This window comes from Mustela lutreola, chromosome 8 (genome assembly GCF_030435805.1).
Source record: "Mustela lutreola isolate mMusLut2 chromosome 8, mMusLut2.pri, whole genome shotgun sequence".
Taxonomy (NCBI): domain Eukaryota; kingdom Metazoa; phylum Chordata; class Mammalia; order Carnivora; family Mustelidae; genus Mustela; species Mustela lutreola.
In genome coordinates, this window is record NC_081297.1 from 69,055,614 (window position 1) to 69,074,834 (window position 19,221).

General features: G+C 40.2%; 1 protein-coding gene across 3 annotated transcripts in view; it reads right to left on the bottom strand.

Moving 5' to 3' along the window:
• Positions 1-19,221, bottom strand: part of ANO6 (anoctamin 6) — a 186,404-nt gene that overhangs the window by 28,581 nt on the left and 138,602 nt on the right. For all 3 annotated transcript variants that reach the window (XM_059185581.1, XM_059185580.1, XM_059185583.1), the window contains 5 exons: positions 18,364-18,469; positions 14,243-14,303; positions 7,297-7,439; positions 4,994-5,071; positions 115-340 (listed from right to left, as the gene is read on the bottom strand). In XM_059185581.1, the coding sequence (XP_059041564.1) occupies positions 115-340; positions 4,994-5,071; positions 7,297-7,439; positions 14,243-14,303; positions 18,364-18,469 (614 nt within the window). The remainder of the gene's footprint in view (positions 1-114; positions 341-4,993; positions 5,072-7,296; positions 7,440-14,242; positions 14,304-18,363; positions 18,470-19,221) is intronic.

Consider the following 19,221-nt stretch of genomic DNA (forward strand, 5'->3'; position numbering starts at 1 on the left):
ATTTTCAAAAATTTGTAACATGTTGAAATTGAAATGCCTAAAAGAGACAGACTCTCTTTTTCACCAGGTTCTAAAAATGTCTTACAGATGACAAAAGCTGTAATAGGACCTTACCAAAATTCGTAATCATGATGGCCACTTTTTCATATATGATGTTCAGAATCATAATGATGACAAAGCTGATGAGGGAAGCTGTGATAGACGTGGCTGTCTGAGGGGTCAGGTACTTCTGGATTGAGTCCGTCCCGTTCAAGGTCTCGGGAAGTTTGGTAGAAAACACAATGAACACCGACAGCCTGTAGACAATGATCCCAATAACGGAGGCGATGATCAACAGGATCTGGAAGCACAACAAACACACCCACATGAGCTCCACGAGGAGTATTTTTATGCTTAGAGATGAACCCCTGTGTGAATGGACAAGGTGCACATGTGGGATAATGGGACTCGCACAACGGCCCTGAGACAGGTAGAACCTGGGCATGCTAAATTTCCCAAAATAGGGGAAAGGAATGATGGAGGTCAAAAGAGCATGTATCCACTGAGGGAAAATAAAAGCAAGGGGAGAAACTGCACAAGGAGGGAGGAGTTCATGGGAAGCCTGTACTTTTGGGCAGTTTGTCTGCAAACCCCAACCTGCTCCAAAAATGAAGGTCTATTAAAAAAAAAAAATTATCTTCAGATGAGGAAAAATTGGAATAGTAGAACGCATGAAAACATCTCTCCTACAGTTGCGGCATCCTTGAGGGTATGCAATAGTTTTCACTCAGTTATGGTGCATTGAGGGGATAGCTCTCCTTCCAACAGAGAACCGAGCACAGGTTCAAGGGTCAGTAGGTGCTAGCGTCTTAGTCACCTGCACGAGGCGAGATTCTGAACAGGACCCAGGAGGCTGCAGCATGCCCACAGGGAAATTGGAAAGGACAACAAGGTATCTGCTGATGAAGGCGGCACATGCTTTTCACGCTTAGATCTTAAGATCTGAAACTGGCAGTTATTCACACCTGCCTTCGCACAAGATTCATTTCACTAATCTGTTGCATTTTTGACAGCACAGACCCCATGTTGGCGGGGGGGTCTGAAGCCATTTATACATGGTTAGTAGAACATTACTTCCGCACTAGGCAGGTTTTCTCTGGCCCCACTAGGCAGGTTTTCTCTGGCCCCTGAGTAACACACACTGAAGATCCCTTTTTCAAACTGTTTCCCCTACGTCTACTTTCTTGGACTTACTCCAAAGCATGTACTCGATGTGACTGACTGCCCGTGAGGACTGCTACCAGGGAGAAAAGCTACAGACACTGTGCACTTCAGGGCCAAGCAAATCACTTGGTGTTGTTTACAGCAAGAGAAGGTGCCTGGTTTTCACTTGGGGAGAGATTATAGGTGAGGCCCTGGAGTCAGCTTCCTGCATTTGACTCCCAGCTCTGCCTCGAGCTGTGGGACCTTGTGCAAATTACTTAGCCTTTGGGGTTTCAATGTCTTTGTCCTTAGAGTGAGGGATCCTAATGGGAACTAACTTATAGGATTGTTGTGAGGCTTTAATGAGTTACCGCAGGTAGAAACACTTAAGAACATTAAGCCCATGCACATGAAAAGTACTATGTAAATGGTAGCTGTGAATACGGCAACTGACATGTTATTAATAAGAGGTTTTTCTTACTTTTAAAGCCATCAGTTTGTAGAGAAGGCATGATATTTCCTCTTCTAATCTCTCTCATTATCTCCTTCCCTTCACAGAAAGGGCTTAATACTTGTGAAAGGAATGACATGTTTGTGTACGTCAGTACAAGTGAAAATTAGCCAAGGTGGAGAAAAATGTATTAGTGAAGGTATATCCCGTCTTCCTCTCTGAGCACAACAAATATTGGCCATTTAAATCGTATATATTTAGGGGCACCTGGGTGGCTCAGGTGGTTAAGCCTCTGCCTTCGGCTCAGGTCATGATCCCAGGGTGTTGGGATTGAGTCCCGCATCGGGTTCCCTGCTCAGCAGACTCCCAGACCCTCTCTGCCTCTCCCTCCCACCCCGGATCATGTTCTCTCTCCCTATCTCTGTCTCCCTCTCTCAAATAAATAAATAAAATCTTTTTTTTAAAAAATCATGTATATATTTTTAAAATCTCCATAATAATTTGAATTATTAAGTAATTATAATAGTTGAGATTCTTTAAATGCTTACTCTTCACCTCAGCACACATATTTTTAAAATCCTCAACAACAGCCCTGGGAGATAGGTAGCCTGGTATCTTTTACAGTGGAAAAAGAGCCAAAGAGATTGAGACTTTGACCCAAATTAAGCCACTAGTAACTGAAAGAACAGAGACACTCAGAGACTCCAGAGTTCCACTAACCTCTACAGGGCACTGCCTCCTACGTGGGTTAGGAAATGAATTCCAATTCATTTCAGAGCTTCTACAAACTTGACTTGTTTCCATAATTCTTCAGGGTACTTGATAGGTTCAATATATCTTCCCAGGAGGAAGATTTTAATTCTCAAGCTCTTATGAATCTTTTCTGATTATAACTTTAATATAGGATTATTGGAACACTTGAAATTACACCACAGTGGACACTGGTTGCTCTTGCTGCCTTGGATCTGTTCCCAGTCTTAGCAGCAGACCCAGCTCTTGCTTTGGCGGAATGAACTCTCCTTCATTTTCAGTCCTGTGGTTTGCACTGGATTGTCCCCCTGCTCCCCCGTCTTTACAGGTACATCCTGGCTGGTTTGAGACAAATAGGTATCTCATCCTGCTGGCCTCACAAAGATTCAAGGCCTGACAAATAACTTAATAAGAGCCAGTAGGATGTGAGGAGAGATCTGCTAGTGTCTATGAGGAAGAGAAACTTGCTCTGTCAAGAGGAAGCTGCTAACAGAAAACTCTCTTGGTTTGCATGTGATGTGAGATCTGGAATCCTGCAGCATTCTGAGTTCAGAAGGTATTGCCCAAAACCACCGAGCCAGGAGACCACTGGACACAGAATGAAGGCAGAACAAAACACACAGCCCAGGATGTCATCTGGGCTGCAATTATCTACCCTCATGGAAGCCCTACCTCAGACCTGGGAGTTTTAGTTACAGGAACCAATAAATGTCACCCACTCTCAATTTGTTGTTGTTGTTTAAATCAACTGAAGATTGATCTTTCCATCACCTACAACTGAATGACTCCTAACTATAAAAATAAAGAAGAAAGAAAGAAAAATAGAAAAAAAAATGTATGTACCATCTATATGTAGGCACAATTCCTTCAGAATTATGCATTATTTGCATATTAAAGATCATTTTACATATTTTATCCTTTTCTTAAGCCTTTCAAAACCATAACATTTTTACATGTAATAAAGTATTTTCATGGACATACTTTCTCATGGCTACACCATATTCAATTGTATGAAGGATTAGATGTAGGATATTTTGGCTGAGACGTTTTTATATATAATAATGCATAAACCACATAAATAAATGTGTATATTTGTAATAAATACATGTGACTAAATCTTTACTTTTCTTACCATTTTGAAATACCTCCTTATTAAAGGTTTTTAAAAGCTGAATTAGTAGATTAAAGCACATAAATATCTGTGACTCATGACACTTACTAGCAAACTGCTTTTTAAGACCAGGGCAGCTTAAAATTCTCACACTCTAAGTAGGAGAGTAGCTGATCACTGCACCTCACCAACACTGGGCCTTCTGAGGTGAGAGGTGAAACACCGTATCTCATTTAAATGGGCACTGATTTAATTAGTATTGACATCTGACATTTGCCAGGGTATTTTTCCTTTTGTGAAAGGGTATTCTTATTCTCTGCCTCCTCAGCTTTTGAGATCTTTAGTGCTACCTTACAAGTGATCCGGACTTCTTATGTATTGAAGGTATTAACCTTTTGCCCTCATTGTTAACAAAAATTTCATCTGTTTTGTTTAAGCTTAGAATGATACCAATGTGTGGGAATCTGTAGATTTTCCTCTGAAACTTCTTTCACTGCTGTGATGTTTAGGAAGGGATTTTTTTATGCAAAGATTGCATATTCATCAATATTTATTTCCAGTTTGTGGTGTTACCTTCCGAATATTTCTGGAATTACAATATGTATTCACAGTATGGTTTTAATATCTTTTTTTTTTTTCCCTAAGAGCTAACAAGTATTCCATTGCCATTTATTTATTTATTTTTCAAAAAAGATTTTATTTATTTATTTATTTGACAGAGATCACAAGTAGGCAGAGAGGCAGGCAGAGAGAGAGGAAGGGAGGCAGGCTCCCTGCTGAGCAGAGAGCCCGATGTGGGACTCTATCCCAGGACCATGGGATCATGACCCAAGCCGAAGGCAGAAGCTTAACCCACTGAGCCACCCAGGTGGCCCTCCATTGCCATTTATTAAATAATCTTCACTTATTCCATAAGTTATAATGCCTCCCTTCTCATATACTAAATTATTACTGATATGAGGGCCCATATTTGGGCTTCACATCCTCTTTTCTAATTTTGCTATTCCTGAGCCAATAAAACTCTCAATATATTACTAATGATTATATTACTAATATGACTTTAATAATAAACCCCAAATTAATGTGATAAGTCCTGATATTTTAGAAATATTACTTTTTTTAATCTATAATCATTTGTTTCAGTCTTCTTTTATACCTTTCAGTAGTTTTTATGTTTTCTTTGCTAGTTCCTATTATCTTTTTAAGGCTATTCCTTGACATTGTATTTTTGTTGCTCCTGTTGGAAAATTTTAAATTCCTAAGGCCTCCCACTTGTTTCTTCACCAGAAACTGGGAAATCTGGACCCACTCATCTGATTTAAACCAAGGAGGTGAAAAGAACTGGAAGAGCCACCGTGAGTGGACAGATATGAGAGCTGCTCCATGTGGTGGCTGACTGGTTCTCCGGAAACAATTCTATGAGACCACATGGTTTCCAACTTGCCTTGAGTTTCCTGGATATTTACAATTAGATATTAAAATGTCTGTGACAGACTTACCCAGAAGAAGACAGCACTTGCACAGAGGGTTATACGGACACATTTTCCCCAGGTAGTGAAGGGAACACGCTCTTGTTCCTGAAAGGAAAAAAAAAAAAGAAAAGAAAAGAAAAAAAGTCTAGTCAATCAAAGGAGGACCCTGGTGAAATGATTTTTTTTCTCCTGACTGGTCTCTAAATCTTAGGCTTAATTTTTGGAAAAATTCTTTTCCAAACATAGCCCCTTTCCCCAGAATTACATTTTTGTTGTTGTTGTTGTTAATTTCAAACACATGCACAACAAGGCAACTGCAGTGCTCATTTTAATGTTTTTTGAAAATGCAAGCCATGAATGATGAAATGTTTGTCTGCCATGACCTGAGCTCAGGAGCCTGGGTATGTGACAATGCTAAGTTGTAGAGCTACATTCCTGAGCTCATTGGAGATGTTAGCCACGGTAGCAACGACAGCATAGAGTCAGGGCAGGACAGGAAGTGTCACGGGTATCTGCAAATACTGTTATCTATTATGTGCTTCTTGGAGGAGCTTTATATATTAATTTGGTATAGCTATAAATTTTCAGTTTCCATGGCCCATAAGAATACATTTAATTTTTAAGAGAGGAGAACAATACTTCTCAAGATTTACCTGGATTATATGAGCAGCTGTAGCATAATATTAGCTACAAATACTTCCACGACATTTACTCTATGCCAGGTACTATTCTAAGTAGGTTCTACCCATTAATTCAATTAACCCTTACTACACTGTGTGAGGAAGCAACTCTATTATTCCCATTTTTACAGCTGAAGAAACTCTGGCATAGAGAAGTTAGATCATTTGTCAAAGACCACTCAGCTAGTAAGTTGCTGTGTTTGGTTTGCACGCCATCTCATTCCCACCACTTCATTTCCACACTAAACCAATGGAGGGTGCATTAGCAACAAAAGGAACATGAAGAAAAAGAGAAAGAAAAATGAACCTTCATCTTCAATTTTTTTCACAAGCAATGTTTCAATGGAAATTTAACTTACTGGCTGGCAATTTTAAATACTACATTTTCTTTTCTTTAGTACTTTTTCTATCATGCCAATATTATAAGCTTTTTTTTAAAAGTATTTAAAAGGCGCTTTCAGCATCTAATTTTATCTAAGTTTCTGCTTTCATTTCTGAATGTATAGTCTTCCAACAACACATGGTTTGACCTCATCATCTTCCATTGAAAACAGTGAGAACGATACATAATGGGAATTATTTGAAGCTTGTTACATTGTAAAAGACAAATGTCACCTTCTGTTGATAATTGAACCTCATTTTTTTCCATTTATAAAATGAGGAGGTTGAACTGGTCCCTCCAGTCCCTTTTAGTGTTGGCATTCTATAAATCTGTGGTTCAATTTATAAAATCTATACTTAGGGACATTTTCTGATGCTATTGGTAAAAGCATTTTCTTTCCAAGAATTATTCGTATTCTGGATTGACTGTCCTTATGCTGATGACTGCAAGTATAATCAGCTCTACATTTTCTGTGTTGATGGAAAGGAGCAATAATGCAGATGATTCAAAAATTACCCTTCACTGGCTTTGGAATATATATGTAGAGAGACACAGTTTCATTTTTTTATTTTTTGCAGCAGCAGTAGCAGAAGCAAATCTACCTTTCCAATTATATAAAATGCCGAGCACAGGCCTACACATAGTTGGACTTCAATGAATGTTTCCCTTCTCCCTCTACCCTTTCTCCAACTTTTGGAAGAGAGCTGCACGATCCTGTGACCATCCCAACCAGAAGGTGGAGTAGTCCTGGAGGCTTAGAGCAGCACAGAGGGCAGCGGGCTCGTCTGGATGGAAAAGGGGTTGTCAGAAGGAGGGGCATGTGAAAAATGAAAAATCAACTATAAAATCCAATGTGTCCTTCCTTATACAACTATGTCATAGACTCTAATTTTTCTCGTTTGCATTTTTTATCGATATGAAAGAAAGGACACAGACCAGTGCATCTTTTCTTCTACATTTCTGTCGCAGTCTAATTTTCTTTTCCCCAATTTTACTTTTATTATGAAAGAAGGCGTCACATTTATCTCCTACGTCCACTGTTCTAAGCAATACTTCTTCACCTCAGCTACATATTACAATCTCCAGAGAAGCTTTACATAATCCCTGTGCCCAGGACAGACCTCAGGCCACTAAGGACCACCAGAGTATACAGTGATGGGACCTACGCATCGAGACTTTCCAAGGCCCCCAGGTGATGGCAGTGTGCGCCACAGCTGAGAACCACCGTGTACACAGACTAAGCCGCATCTACTTAATGTTCTCTTTACCTGAGTGATCTCATTGATCACCACGTGAGTACACTGCGCTTCGTATTCTGGCCGGGGCTGCTCTTCTTGCTGTAACTCGACTGTGTCCCACTCGTACTCGAGTTCCGCCTGGCGCCGCTTCCAAAACTCCAAAAACAAGGTGACTAATGGAGAGAGAACAGGAGCATGTGGTTCATAGGTGACTGAGGTTTCAGAAATCTGTACCAGATTATTGATGATTATAATTACCCATAACACTTTTATACACTGTCAGTAAAGTCTAATTTACAGGGGACACTAATTTTTAGAAGAGAGGAGTTAAGTGATTATAATAGTTACATTATATAACTTGTGTTATACATTATATATATATAATGTGTGTATATATATATATACATTATATAACACAAGTTATATAATGTAAGGCATCTGCGGGGCATCTGGGTGGCTCAGTGGGTTAAGCCTCTGCCTTCTGCTCAGGTCATTATCTCAGGGTCCTGGGATTGAGTCCCCTGTAGGGCTCTCTGCTCAGCGGGGAGCCTGCTTCCCCACCCCACCCCCCACCTTCCTCTCTGCCTACTTGTGATCTCTATCAAATAAAATAAAATAAAATCTTAAAAAAAAAGGCTTCTGCTACTAGCACTTTATCGCCCACCAAAAAACCACAAATAACTACAGTAATTCAAGAACCAGTTTATGGTCCGTCCGTCCTTCAGCCTGTTCATGCCCACATCCCCCTCTTCTTTCTTGAGGGCCTGACGGGGAGCACCTGAGCAGTCCTCAAATCTCTACTTACCACCACCCAAGCCACCCTAAATTAAAAGACTATTCTTAAATATGGGAATCTGATATTTTTCTCAACCTTGTGTGAAGTATGAATGAAACTATTTTTAAAAATCTTTACTATCTTTCAAAGCTTGGAACTTAAAATACTAAATAGAAACAACATCAAGTAGTGATTGAAAATGTAGTCTGAGGGTAAATCCCTTTGACCCTTCTTTCGATCAGACTGGTACCTCTTCGCCTTTCCTAGATAGAAAATTCTGGATTTACCACTGTTCCACACCCAAGTACTTTTATGTGCTGACCACAAGGAGAAAAGACACCCGCCTGATTCAAGGAGTTCCTAAATGTGCAGGAATTATGGTGACGTGACAGCTACAGCAGACCAGTGAGGGTTCCCATCAAAGTAAGCACAGGTGGCTCCAGGGGCGCAGAGCCAGAATACGTGACCAACGTGTGGCTGAGGTTCTCCCAGAGGAGGGGACCACTGCAGATGACCGACTTAGAGTTGATCAGGTGAAGTTGGGACATTAAGGTCACCTCCCCTGAAGGAGCCACACATATGAAGGCAAGGAAGCCAGAGAACCAGATACTTTCCAGAAGCAGCAACTATCTGGAAGTGAGTGTACAGTGTCATGAGGAATGTGGGGCAGCCGGTGGAGAGAGAGCAGGGGCACGTCATAAAGGACTCCATGCCTTAAGTGACCCTTTTGTAACTTCAAGGTGGAGGGGACACTGCAGGAGTTCTAGAGAGACTAGAGGCAGGGAGACCTGCCAGCAGGTACCTGATGAGGCTGCTTGGGTGTGGAGGAGAGAGAACAGAGCATGTTTGGCAGGCAGGATGGTCAGATGCAGAGGTGTAAAGGGGAGGGAGAGGTCTAGGATGCCAATCGTGTTTCTGGCTAAAGTGAGGTGATACCCTAAATTCTAGGGCCATTATCCACAATAAGAAGGGTAGTAATAGGAGTGAAGTCAACAGGTTTGGTTCTAATCAGGTGCCTCTGGGCCACAGGAGAGACGACCAGTAGGTAGGTAAACATCTAGAACTTGGGAGAAAAATCTAGGCTAAGCTGGAAACTTTATAAAGCATTAACTGAGGCTGTGAGCAGATGAGATCATTAAATGAGGTGTAGAGGGGTAGTTCTTGGCGTGGCTGCACATGAAAAGCCCTTGAACTTAAAAAACAAAAAAACAAAAAAACAAAAAAACAAAACACTGAGCCTGGGCAACACCCCTGAGTTTCCGACTTTACTAGACTAGGATGAGGCATAAGCACTGTTTTGTTTTTGCTTCAAAGGTCTACCATCAGGGTTGGGAACTGCGTGAGGACAGAGCAGAGAGAGGCCGGCCAGCCCTACTGCAGAACACCTAAGGATGATCACCTGAGGATAGCCAGAGACGCAGGAGGACCTCCTGAGATGGGGCTGTGAGCAGCAGGAACTCTGCACTCCCCAATGGCCAAGAGAGCTGAAATAAAAAGCACTCACTTCCCAGCAGCATTGGTTGTGACTTTACTTGTTTTCCAGTAATGATGAGTGAGAGTAGAAATAAGCTGGGTGTTGGAATTGAGGTCAAATTCTGGTTCCAGTGATTATTAGATGTGACTCCTGGTCGACATGTTCCAATGTGCTGAGCCCCCGTTTCCCACTCTGCGACACGGGGTCAGTGGGACCCACCTCATAGGGCTGTTGCGAGCTTCATGGCATCATCTGTATCAAAGCCCTCCCACCCCTCAGTGGCAACTGCTATTACTCTCCTCATTTCAGACAAAGAGAGAGAGAAGCACAGAAAGGTTAAAACACCTGCCCGAGATGACAGTGTTGGAGGCCGGGCGCTCTGGCTGCAGAGCCCAAGCTGTGCTTACTCACCACGGGGTACTTCCTCAAGCCTCCTGCTGCGAAGTGTTATGGGATATTGGAAGGGGAGGTCTACAAAACCTTGGGTACTACGTTGCTGGGTGCACATTGTGTATCATAACTACTTGTGGTTTTAGAATGTTGCTGGACGATATCACTGCTGACTCATGTGGCTCAGTGTCCCACCCCGAGGGCACCAGGAACTAGGGTGACCGGGTGCCATGGCAGACTGGAGTTTCCTGTTCTGTGTCTTTTGATCTTTCCCCGCTCTGGTGGAGAGCACTGCCCTTATGTTCTCTGGCAAACCACATACCAGGAGGCCCATGTTGATTAGAGAGACCGAGTTAGGACTCTTACATCAACCTGTAATGAGAGGAGAGGGAAAGCTGCCTTGGACCTTGGGAATCAAGAACAGCTTGTCCTCTCAATCATGGTGTCATCACATCTAAAAGAAGGCTGCATCACATGAAGAAGACAGCCATCTACAGCGTGGGTGGTTATATCCAGCACCGTGCAAGGACAAGGCACACACACGCACATGGTAGCATTCCAGCTGCTGTAAGTTTGCTGCTGGAGAGCCAGGCCACTTTCCTGGGCCTTGAAACCATTCAGACCTCTTTAGTCACAAAGCTGAGCAGGGCAGATGAACTTGCTCAGCCTTTATTCCAACTTCTACACTAAAAGACCAGGTTTTAAAATAATAATAATAATAATAATAATAATAATAATAATACATTTTTTCAGACTCTTGCTGTGCAGGTTCCTGGTGTGATTTTATAAAATGTCCGTCAGGTGCATGTGTGTGTCACTTAAACCAGAAGTGGGGTTGAATGGAGGCACAGGCAGTTGCAGGAGCTATGTTACTCTGCTGGTGTGCATGCAGCGGGAGAAGTGCAGTTCTGGAACAAACCGGCAAAAGCAGTTCCGTGATCTCCAAGTGTAGTTGGTTAGGGGACTGCCTTCCTGATTTCCCAGCTCCCCCTAAGCCACGTATCTGGTGTTTTTCTGGAAATCATGAGGCCCAGCCTAGAACTCAAAGGTTAAAAATGCAGCCATGCTGCCAAAAGCCTGTAGCTCTTGGAGAATCCAGCAGAAGTAGGTACGAAGCAACAAGCAGGAAGGAGAAAGGTATATGCTAAGATCTGGCACATTAGCTTTGGGTTGGTGTTTAGGACTTGAGTCAGTATGAATGTGTGGCCTGGCAGGGCCTGAAAGGGTAGACACTATTCAGGTAAGTACATGATATATACCACATTTATTACAAAAGGTTTTCAATCTTCAACTTTTATAATTCCTAGAGAACAGAAACATAGTAAAAATACTCAAATAGATCTGGGGACACAAGAGATGCTACTAGACTATAAATGGTGGAGGGGGGTCTGGGTGGCTCAGTGGGTTAAAGCCTCTGCCTTTGGCTCAGGTCATGATCTCAGGGTCCTGGGATCAAGTCCCGTATTGGGCTCTCTGCTCCTCGAGGAGCCTGCTTCCCCCGCACCCTCTCTGCCACCTCTCTGCCTACTTGTGATCTCTCTCTCTGTCAAATAAATAAATAAAATCTTAAGAAAAAAAGAAACCAAAACACTATGAATGGTGGTGAAATGAAAGACTTCACATGGTCCTCCCTCCTCTTTGGTTCTGCAGTTTCTGACGTTCTATAACAAGGTTCACAGCAGTGGTTCTCATAACGCAGACATAGCAGGAAAGGCAATAGAAGACACTTAAAGACTTCATCATACATACATATCCTTAAAGATACACATATGGTGCTACAAGCAATGTTGAAATGTTTTCTGCCTTCTAAAATCTGATGACATAAAATCAGCTCAATATGCTTAAGTCAGTTCAATAAACCCAGTATAGTTAATGATCACAGAAAGCAAGGTTAGCTGGGAAATGGCAGGTTTGTCTTTCCAGTGCCAAAATTAGTTGATATTTTTGATTTATTTAAAATGTTTTCTGGGGCCTGGGTGGCTCAGTTGGCTGGGCATCTGCCTTTGCCTCAGGTTGTGGTCCTGAGATCCAGGCCCACGTCAGGCTCCCTGCTCAGCGGGAAGCCGCCTTCTCCTCCTCCCTCTGCCTGCCACTTCCCCTCTTATGTTCCCTCTCTTGCTGTCCCTCTATCAAATAAATAAATAAAATCTTTAAAAATAATAATAATAAAATGTTTTCAGGGTGCCTGGTGGCATCTGACTCTTGATTTCGGCTCAGGTTGTGATCACAGGGTCAAGGGATCATGCCCTGGGTCGGGATCACTGCACGCTGAGGAATCTGCTTGTCCTTCTCCTTCTACTCCTCCCCCGCTGCTTGTGCTCTATCTCTAAAGTGCATAAATAAAATCTTTTAAAAAATGTATTTCTAAATTAGGGCTGTCAACATCCATTAGTATATGGAGTTCAACAGATGTGTCAGAATTTTGTACATTACAAATCAGTGCTAAGCCCAAGGTTAGGATAACAGGTAAAGCGAGCACCACCCATGTGTTCAGTACCTGTGCTCTTATGGGGGGATGGAGGGGGGATGGGGTGGGGAATAACATATTTTATAATAGAGGAGTACAGAGGATTTTAATCCTTGAATTTGATCTTTATTCTTCTACGTGTCAAATATTAGCTAGTGTTTGGTCTCTAGCCAGAACATGTTGAATATGCAAAAGACAGTAACTTTGTAGATAGGTTTGGCCATCCTAAAGTTCTCTTTATCAAGGAGTGGCAACTAATCTCTAAGAGTTGTCCAGAACAGTTGGATCGTCTGTTCTGAGATCTGGTGACTTCTAACAGGCACAGCCACTGCAAAAGGAAACACTCTCAAGGACATGTGAAAAGCACCATGAGATGCTCGCATTCACGTGCTGTCTTCTCAAGAGTAAGAGATCTGAGTCACATTATTCCCCCAACTAGCTACAACCTGAGCTCTATTTCCCCCTTAACTTACACAGTAAAATTGGAAAGAATTTGTTTTTGAAAATGCAGTTCTTTTCTTCTACAGTAGAATGCTTACATTAACATTTAAATATTTGCATTTAGAAAAAATGACAATTGCCTCATTACAATGATGCTATTCAAAGTAAATAATATAACTATAGTGTTAAAACATCCACATAAGAATTATATTTTGGGGGGGCGCTTGGGTGGCTCAGCCGTTAAGCATCTGCCTTCGGCTCAGGTCATGATCCCAGGATCCTGGGATGGAGCCCTGCATCAGGCTCCCTGCTCTGTGGGAAGTCTGCTTCTCCCTCTCCTACTCCCCTTGCTTGTGTTCCCTTTCTCATTCTCTGTCAAATTAAAAAAAAAAAAAAAAAAAAAATTCTATTTTTTAGGACTATATCTGTTTTACTTATTAAACAGAATTTATTATTTACTATTATAAGACATAACGCATAACTTAATAAATACTTGCTCATATAAAAGACTATAAAGAAGAAAGCTTACCTGTAATTCCTGTATGGCTTCACCGGAACCCCAACCCCATGTAAGTCAAGGTGGACCACAGCCGTGGGGACTGTTACAATAATGGCTCCCTATGAACCACGCCTCCCTGCATCCAAGCCCCGGGGTAGTGCTCCCACCTCCTCACATCGTTGCTGGCTTGGCCATGACCTACTTTGGCTGATGGGACATTTACAAACTTGATGCAAACGCGGGCTCAAAAAATGTCTGCGCACTGGGGCTTGTCCTCTCTTGCTTCTCTTTGGAAGCCTAAAGCCACCATGTGAAGAATCCTGGACTAGCTCAGTGGAGGAGAGGGCATAATATAGAAGCAAGATGAAGCAGCCCAGGTGAGCCCGGTAGACCAAACCAGCCTAGCGACCGCCAGACCATTTCCCTCAGTGAAGCTGCCAGGCTCACTGCCTCCATCAGCTGAGCCAGCAAGTGACTAGAGAACCTCTCAGCTGATGCAGAGAATCATGAGAAATAATAAATGTGTTTTAAGCAACCCTATTTTGAAGGAGTTTTTTTATGTGGTAACTCGTAAAATGGCCTTACGGATTATAAATTGAGTTCTAAGGGAGCTGAAGTTTAGGCAATCCACTGGGTTACTTTGATAGCATATATCAAACCGTGACATGGTATTAAGTTAGCAGATTGTATGATCTCATGATTTTAAAATTTTTTAAAAATGTAATTCTCTTACCAAGGGAAGGAGGCATATGAAAGAATAAATCACTCTAAGATTCAAAGGAGTCTTTTGGAAATTAGGATAAAGGATTCATTTTTTCCAAAACAGTGAAAAAAATGTAGATAGGGACATACGGTTTTTGGGTTGTATTTTAGTGTTAAGATGCAAAAGTAAACTGAAAGAAAAAAAAAAAAAAAAAGAAAGTAACTTACCCCATATTCCCATAAATACTGCAAACACTAGGGTTCCAAAACTGTCAAAGATACACAATTTCTGGAAAACAAAGTAATGACATATAACTAAGTCATGTTTTCTACTCACTAGCATTTAGCAAATATGCAATACTTTGTGTATTCTACAGTCTGAATCTCTTTTAAAGCTGATACCTAGTTTAACAATCACCGTATCTACTACAAATTTGGAGATGGGATTTCTTGTTGTTTTGAAAGCAAACAGCCTTTGCTGTATTTACCACAGTGCATTTTCCAAGGGAATCCTTCCATATCGTGATAAAGCAATTGGCATAGCTGCCAAGATTCCATTCGGTTTAAAGTTTCTATCAGACCTCTGAATGAAGGGCTCTTCTTATAAGCTGTCATAGTGAACTTGAAGTACTATAGCTCTACAAATAAAAGGGACTTTAAGCAACTTTTGGACTTATAATTTGCATCTTATCATCATTTCATCCTGGTCAGAGGGTAAGTTACTGAATTCTTGCTTTTCTTGCTAAGAAGAGTATAAGGCTGGGGTTTATTCTGAGATGGTTCTGCCCAAGGAGAGCTCTGTTTCCCCAAACCCCAGTGATGGCTTTTCTACCATTAATGACAGAGGCTACCATTAACTTAGGTAAGGACAGGGGCTGTTGCTAAGCTTACTGTGGGTACAACCATGAATCAATCAATGACACACCTGTACAAAGAAGGCTTTTATCCTCTAGTTCTGCTAAATTTCATTTTTTTGCTAGTATATAAATAACCTATCTCCCATCTCCCATTTGGGATTCCCAGAAAATCTTTAAATTAGTTACTAATTTTTCCTCTGGTGAGCATTTAAAAAATCCTAAAAAAAAAAAATCTATAAAATATAAAGGTACTGGAAAAAGTGGCAAACATGTAGAATATCAACTTTATTATAGATTTGCACAGATCATACAAAAAGTAAAGAAGACAGTGTACAAAAAGAAGGTATAGGATTAAAAAAAAACCTTTTTCAATTGCTAAAGAAAATTCAAAGTTGGTTCTAAAGAAACTTTTTGTTTTAGGTAACTTTGTTGGTTACCCTTTATATACTGACATAAATTTGGTAAACTTTCACCTATGTGAAAATATTATTTTCATAAAAGAATATCCACTTAACCATAAAAGAATATCCACAAAACACTTGTACATGTGTTTCCCAAAGCATATAGATGCCCTTCAATCCTCTATCTGGAGCTGCTCAGAAAGTACAATCCCAAACTGGGATGCAACTATTTCTCTTAAAAATTAGCTCAAGAAAAACAGAATTAATAAGTGAGTGGCCAGTCTGGGGAACACTGCCCCCCACTTAATCCTCTAGTCTTAGAATTCCATGGACCAATATTTCAAATCTTCCAGTCTGGACTCTTTATGGAACCAAAGCTTTCATTTAATGTTATGCCTCATCCCTCAGTGAAAATTACTGTAAGGAAAGTCCTATGCAGAACCGTCCCATGTGTTATTATGGTATTACTGAAAATTCTGTCTAATGTTTCTCCTAGGAATCATTGCACACCTCTATCTGATATTTCCCTACTTGCTCTGACACCCCTGAGTACCTACTCTAGAAAGAAAAAACCCTACCTCTGAATTCTTAGCCCTACCATGTTGAGAAAAAGCCAGTGGATGCTTATCTATCAGTGTGAAAGAAAAAAGAAAAAAGGGGAGTAGCAAGAAAAAGCAGGTTTACCACTAATGCCAAGATCACCCCAGTTGCCTGGCTCAAGGTAAAGGATGTGCCTTGAGCACCTACAAGATGGAGTCAGGTGGTCTGGAGGAAGTTACCATTTTTGCCACATTTATTAAGACTGAGGACTCAGCAGAGAGAACAAGATGGCTGGCGTCTCCACATACCCCATAAGCAGGAATTGGGGAAGAAGAGGAGCAAGGGGCTTTCTTGGTAAAAAGCTTAGCTTAGTTTGCTTGACTGGAGGGCAGAGATGGGGAAACACAGATGTATTAAGAGTAGCCCCAATCAGCATCCTGCTCTAATCACAGGGAACAGGAAAGAAAAGAGAAGGCTGCATATGCAGGAAACCAGAGGAACCAATGAAAATCTAGAAAAGTGACCATTTGTTGTGTTTCTTCCTCCAAAGGAATAAAACCAAAATTTTATAACAATGTTTTCTGAGAACAAAATATTTTAAGTTACCACATTTCCCTTTCATCTTGCCAGTCAAAAAGTAAGAAACTTATTTAATGCTCAGTCACACAAACAACATCAATCCTGATTATTTCCATAACTGTTCCCTCATTTCCTTGATCATGATTTTCTATTTCTACTTTATTAATCCTTTTAGCATTCATGTCCATCAGTGAATACTCTCTTTCCAAAAGAAAGAGGCAGAAATGTATACATAAATGTATAAATGAAGAAATGATTGAATTAACCAAAGAAAGACATGGAAAGCTGCTTTTTCTCCTTTTTAAAATTTTTTTAAAATGTAATTCTCTTACAAAGGGAAGGAGGCATATGAAAGAATAAATCACTCTAAGATTCAAAGAAGTCTTTAGGAAATTAGGATAAAGGATTCATTTTTTCCAAAACAGTGAAAAAAATGTAGATAGGGACATACTTTGAAAGTCATGTGTTTAAGGATGGGTCGGTGGAAAAGAAGAACTGAGAGATGAAATGGGGGTCTCGTATTTGAAAGAGAATTTCTTAAGGAAAGTGAACTTTCCAATTACAGTTTGTGGAGTAGAGTTTGCCTCTGGTGTTATCACTAGCATTTGCCTTAACCCTGGTGTCCAAGGATATGCACTACCCAGTGACCTTTATGAGTCAACATCACTGGAAGGCAGCTTCCCTCCTGCTAGTTTCAAGTCCTTTACTTTATGTGATTTAGGACAGATTTTTATAGTCTAGAATTTGTGTTGGTTTCTGGGGGAGAGGCAATGAAATCTGCTTTAATTCATAAATTAAGAGTAAAAATCCATGTGTCGACAATACCCTGCAATCATCTTAATTAAGTAGCAGAACATTTTTCAAACACAGTGCTCAATTTGTGAGTGAAGTGGCTGCTACTACCGTCAGCTGGTGAGGAACACAGTAATGGCAAGAAACACAGATTGGCTGTCAGTTTCTGGCTTCATCAGTTACTAGGTGGGTGACCTTGAGCAAATTATTTAACCTCTTCAACCCGCAGTGTTTTAATCTGTAAAATGGAGGGAGTACCTGTTTCGCCTCCCTCACAGGGTTATGTCAAAATAATAAGTTCAAGGATCTTTTAAAATAAAAGTTCTAAGTATCACCATTATAATAGGTATGTATTTGGTTTAAATAAGACTTTGATGGAGCAGGTTAGAATATTCTAAAGTAATTTAAAGGTCCCTAAACTTCCATAGTGGAACAAGGGGACAGAGAAAAAGATCACAACATGGGAAAACAGTAGGTCCAAGTTGTCAGGAAAATTCTCCAAAGTAAGATGACCACCTTTCTTTCCAGCCAGAGTTTGTGGCATGCCTTTCAGTAAGCTACCTCTAGTCTCAGTACTTGTCCTAAACCTCCTGGGTTGTAACAAGTCATATAGCTCAAGATCATCAGCATGCTTAAGGGAGCCAGATGTATTTTTTGGGAATGTTCTGGGACAAAGTGAATATCTATTATCATTTATATACAAAGCCTTTCTTATGCATATTCATAGACACACCTAAATCTGATGACCAAGGCTTTTAAAAAACCAAACTTAGTTTCAGCACACCTTGAAAGTGGAAAAACATAAGTACAAATATCAGGTTTCTACTCACTTGAAATAAGGAAAAGATTTATAGTAAGTAAATCTATTAAACAGTATTCATGAGATAAGCTGGTTTTGAGATTTCTGCTTTGATTACTTCAAATACTCTAATAGTTCAATTCTGTAGTTCTTTATGGACCCACCTGAAGATTTTAGATAAGGCTTTTCATCTCAATTTACTATTTGTACAAGAGGAATAAACACATACATTCTATGTCTACCTTTCAGAACGTTTGGAGGTTTATTTGAAAATTACCCTTCTGAATTTCGCAGAAAAAAAAAAAATTCCAGGCTGTACTAAAATTATTCAAAAAAAAAAATCGTTCATTATTTGCAAATGTTTGGAGTAACAAAAATTACCTTTGAGGACTCGCAAGTAATATTGAGATTCCAGAATGAACAATGTTTATCACACTGAGGACACATGATGATCTTGCCACCAATATCAGGATGACAAACTTCTTTGCTAAAGGACAAAGAAAAATAAAATTTAAAAATGTTTTAATGACTAGGACTTCCTTTTTAGCAGCATCATAAAATCACACAACCATTTGTAATAAGAAAATAACTAAATTCTTATAAAACTAGGAAAGAAATTGAACTTCCTTAACCTAACAGAAGCTTGCTACATAAAACCTATAAAAAAAAAATTATACTTAATGGTAAAATGCTAAAAGTATTTAGATCAGGGTAAAGTATCTTGTTATCACTACTTCTTTTCAGTTGCAGGGGCCTTGCCAGCACAGTAAGTCAAGAGAAACAAAGATAGGATGCTGAACACAGAATCCGTATACAAAATATACATATGGTCAGAAAAAGGAATTGTGCCCCTATAGATCTGCAATAATTAGAAATTAATTTTTTAAAATAACATTTTCCATAGCTTAAGAAAAATAAAGAGCCTAGCAATAAATCAAATTTCAGATATATAATCTTTATAGAGGACATGATAAAACTGTTCTGAAAGAGTTAAGATCTAATGGATACATTATCATATTCATAATTTGGAAGAATCAATATATGAAGATGTCATTTCTCCTTCATTTGAGCCATAAATTCAATAAAGGAGCAAAATGGTCAGACCATTCAAGACATTCCTCAAGAACAAGAGGTTGTTGGCAGAAGAAGGAACTGAGCAAGAAAAAACACAGAGTTTATGAAGAGACCTCGGCATATACAGCAACTGACTTAGGATAGGGCTGGTCCAGCAAATTAGTA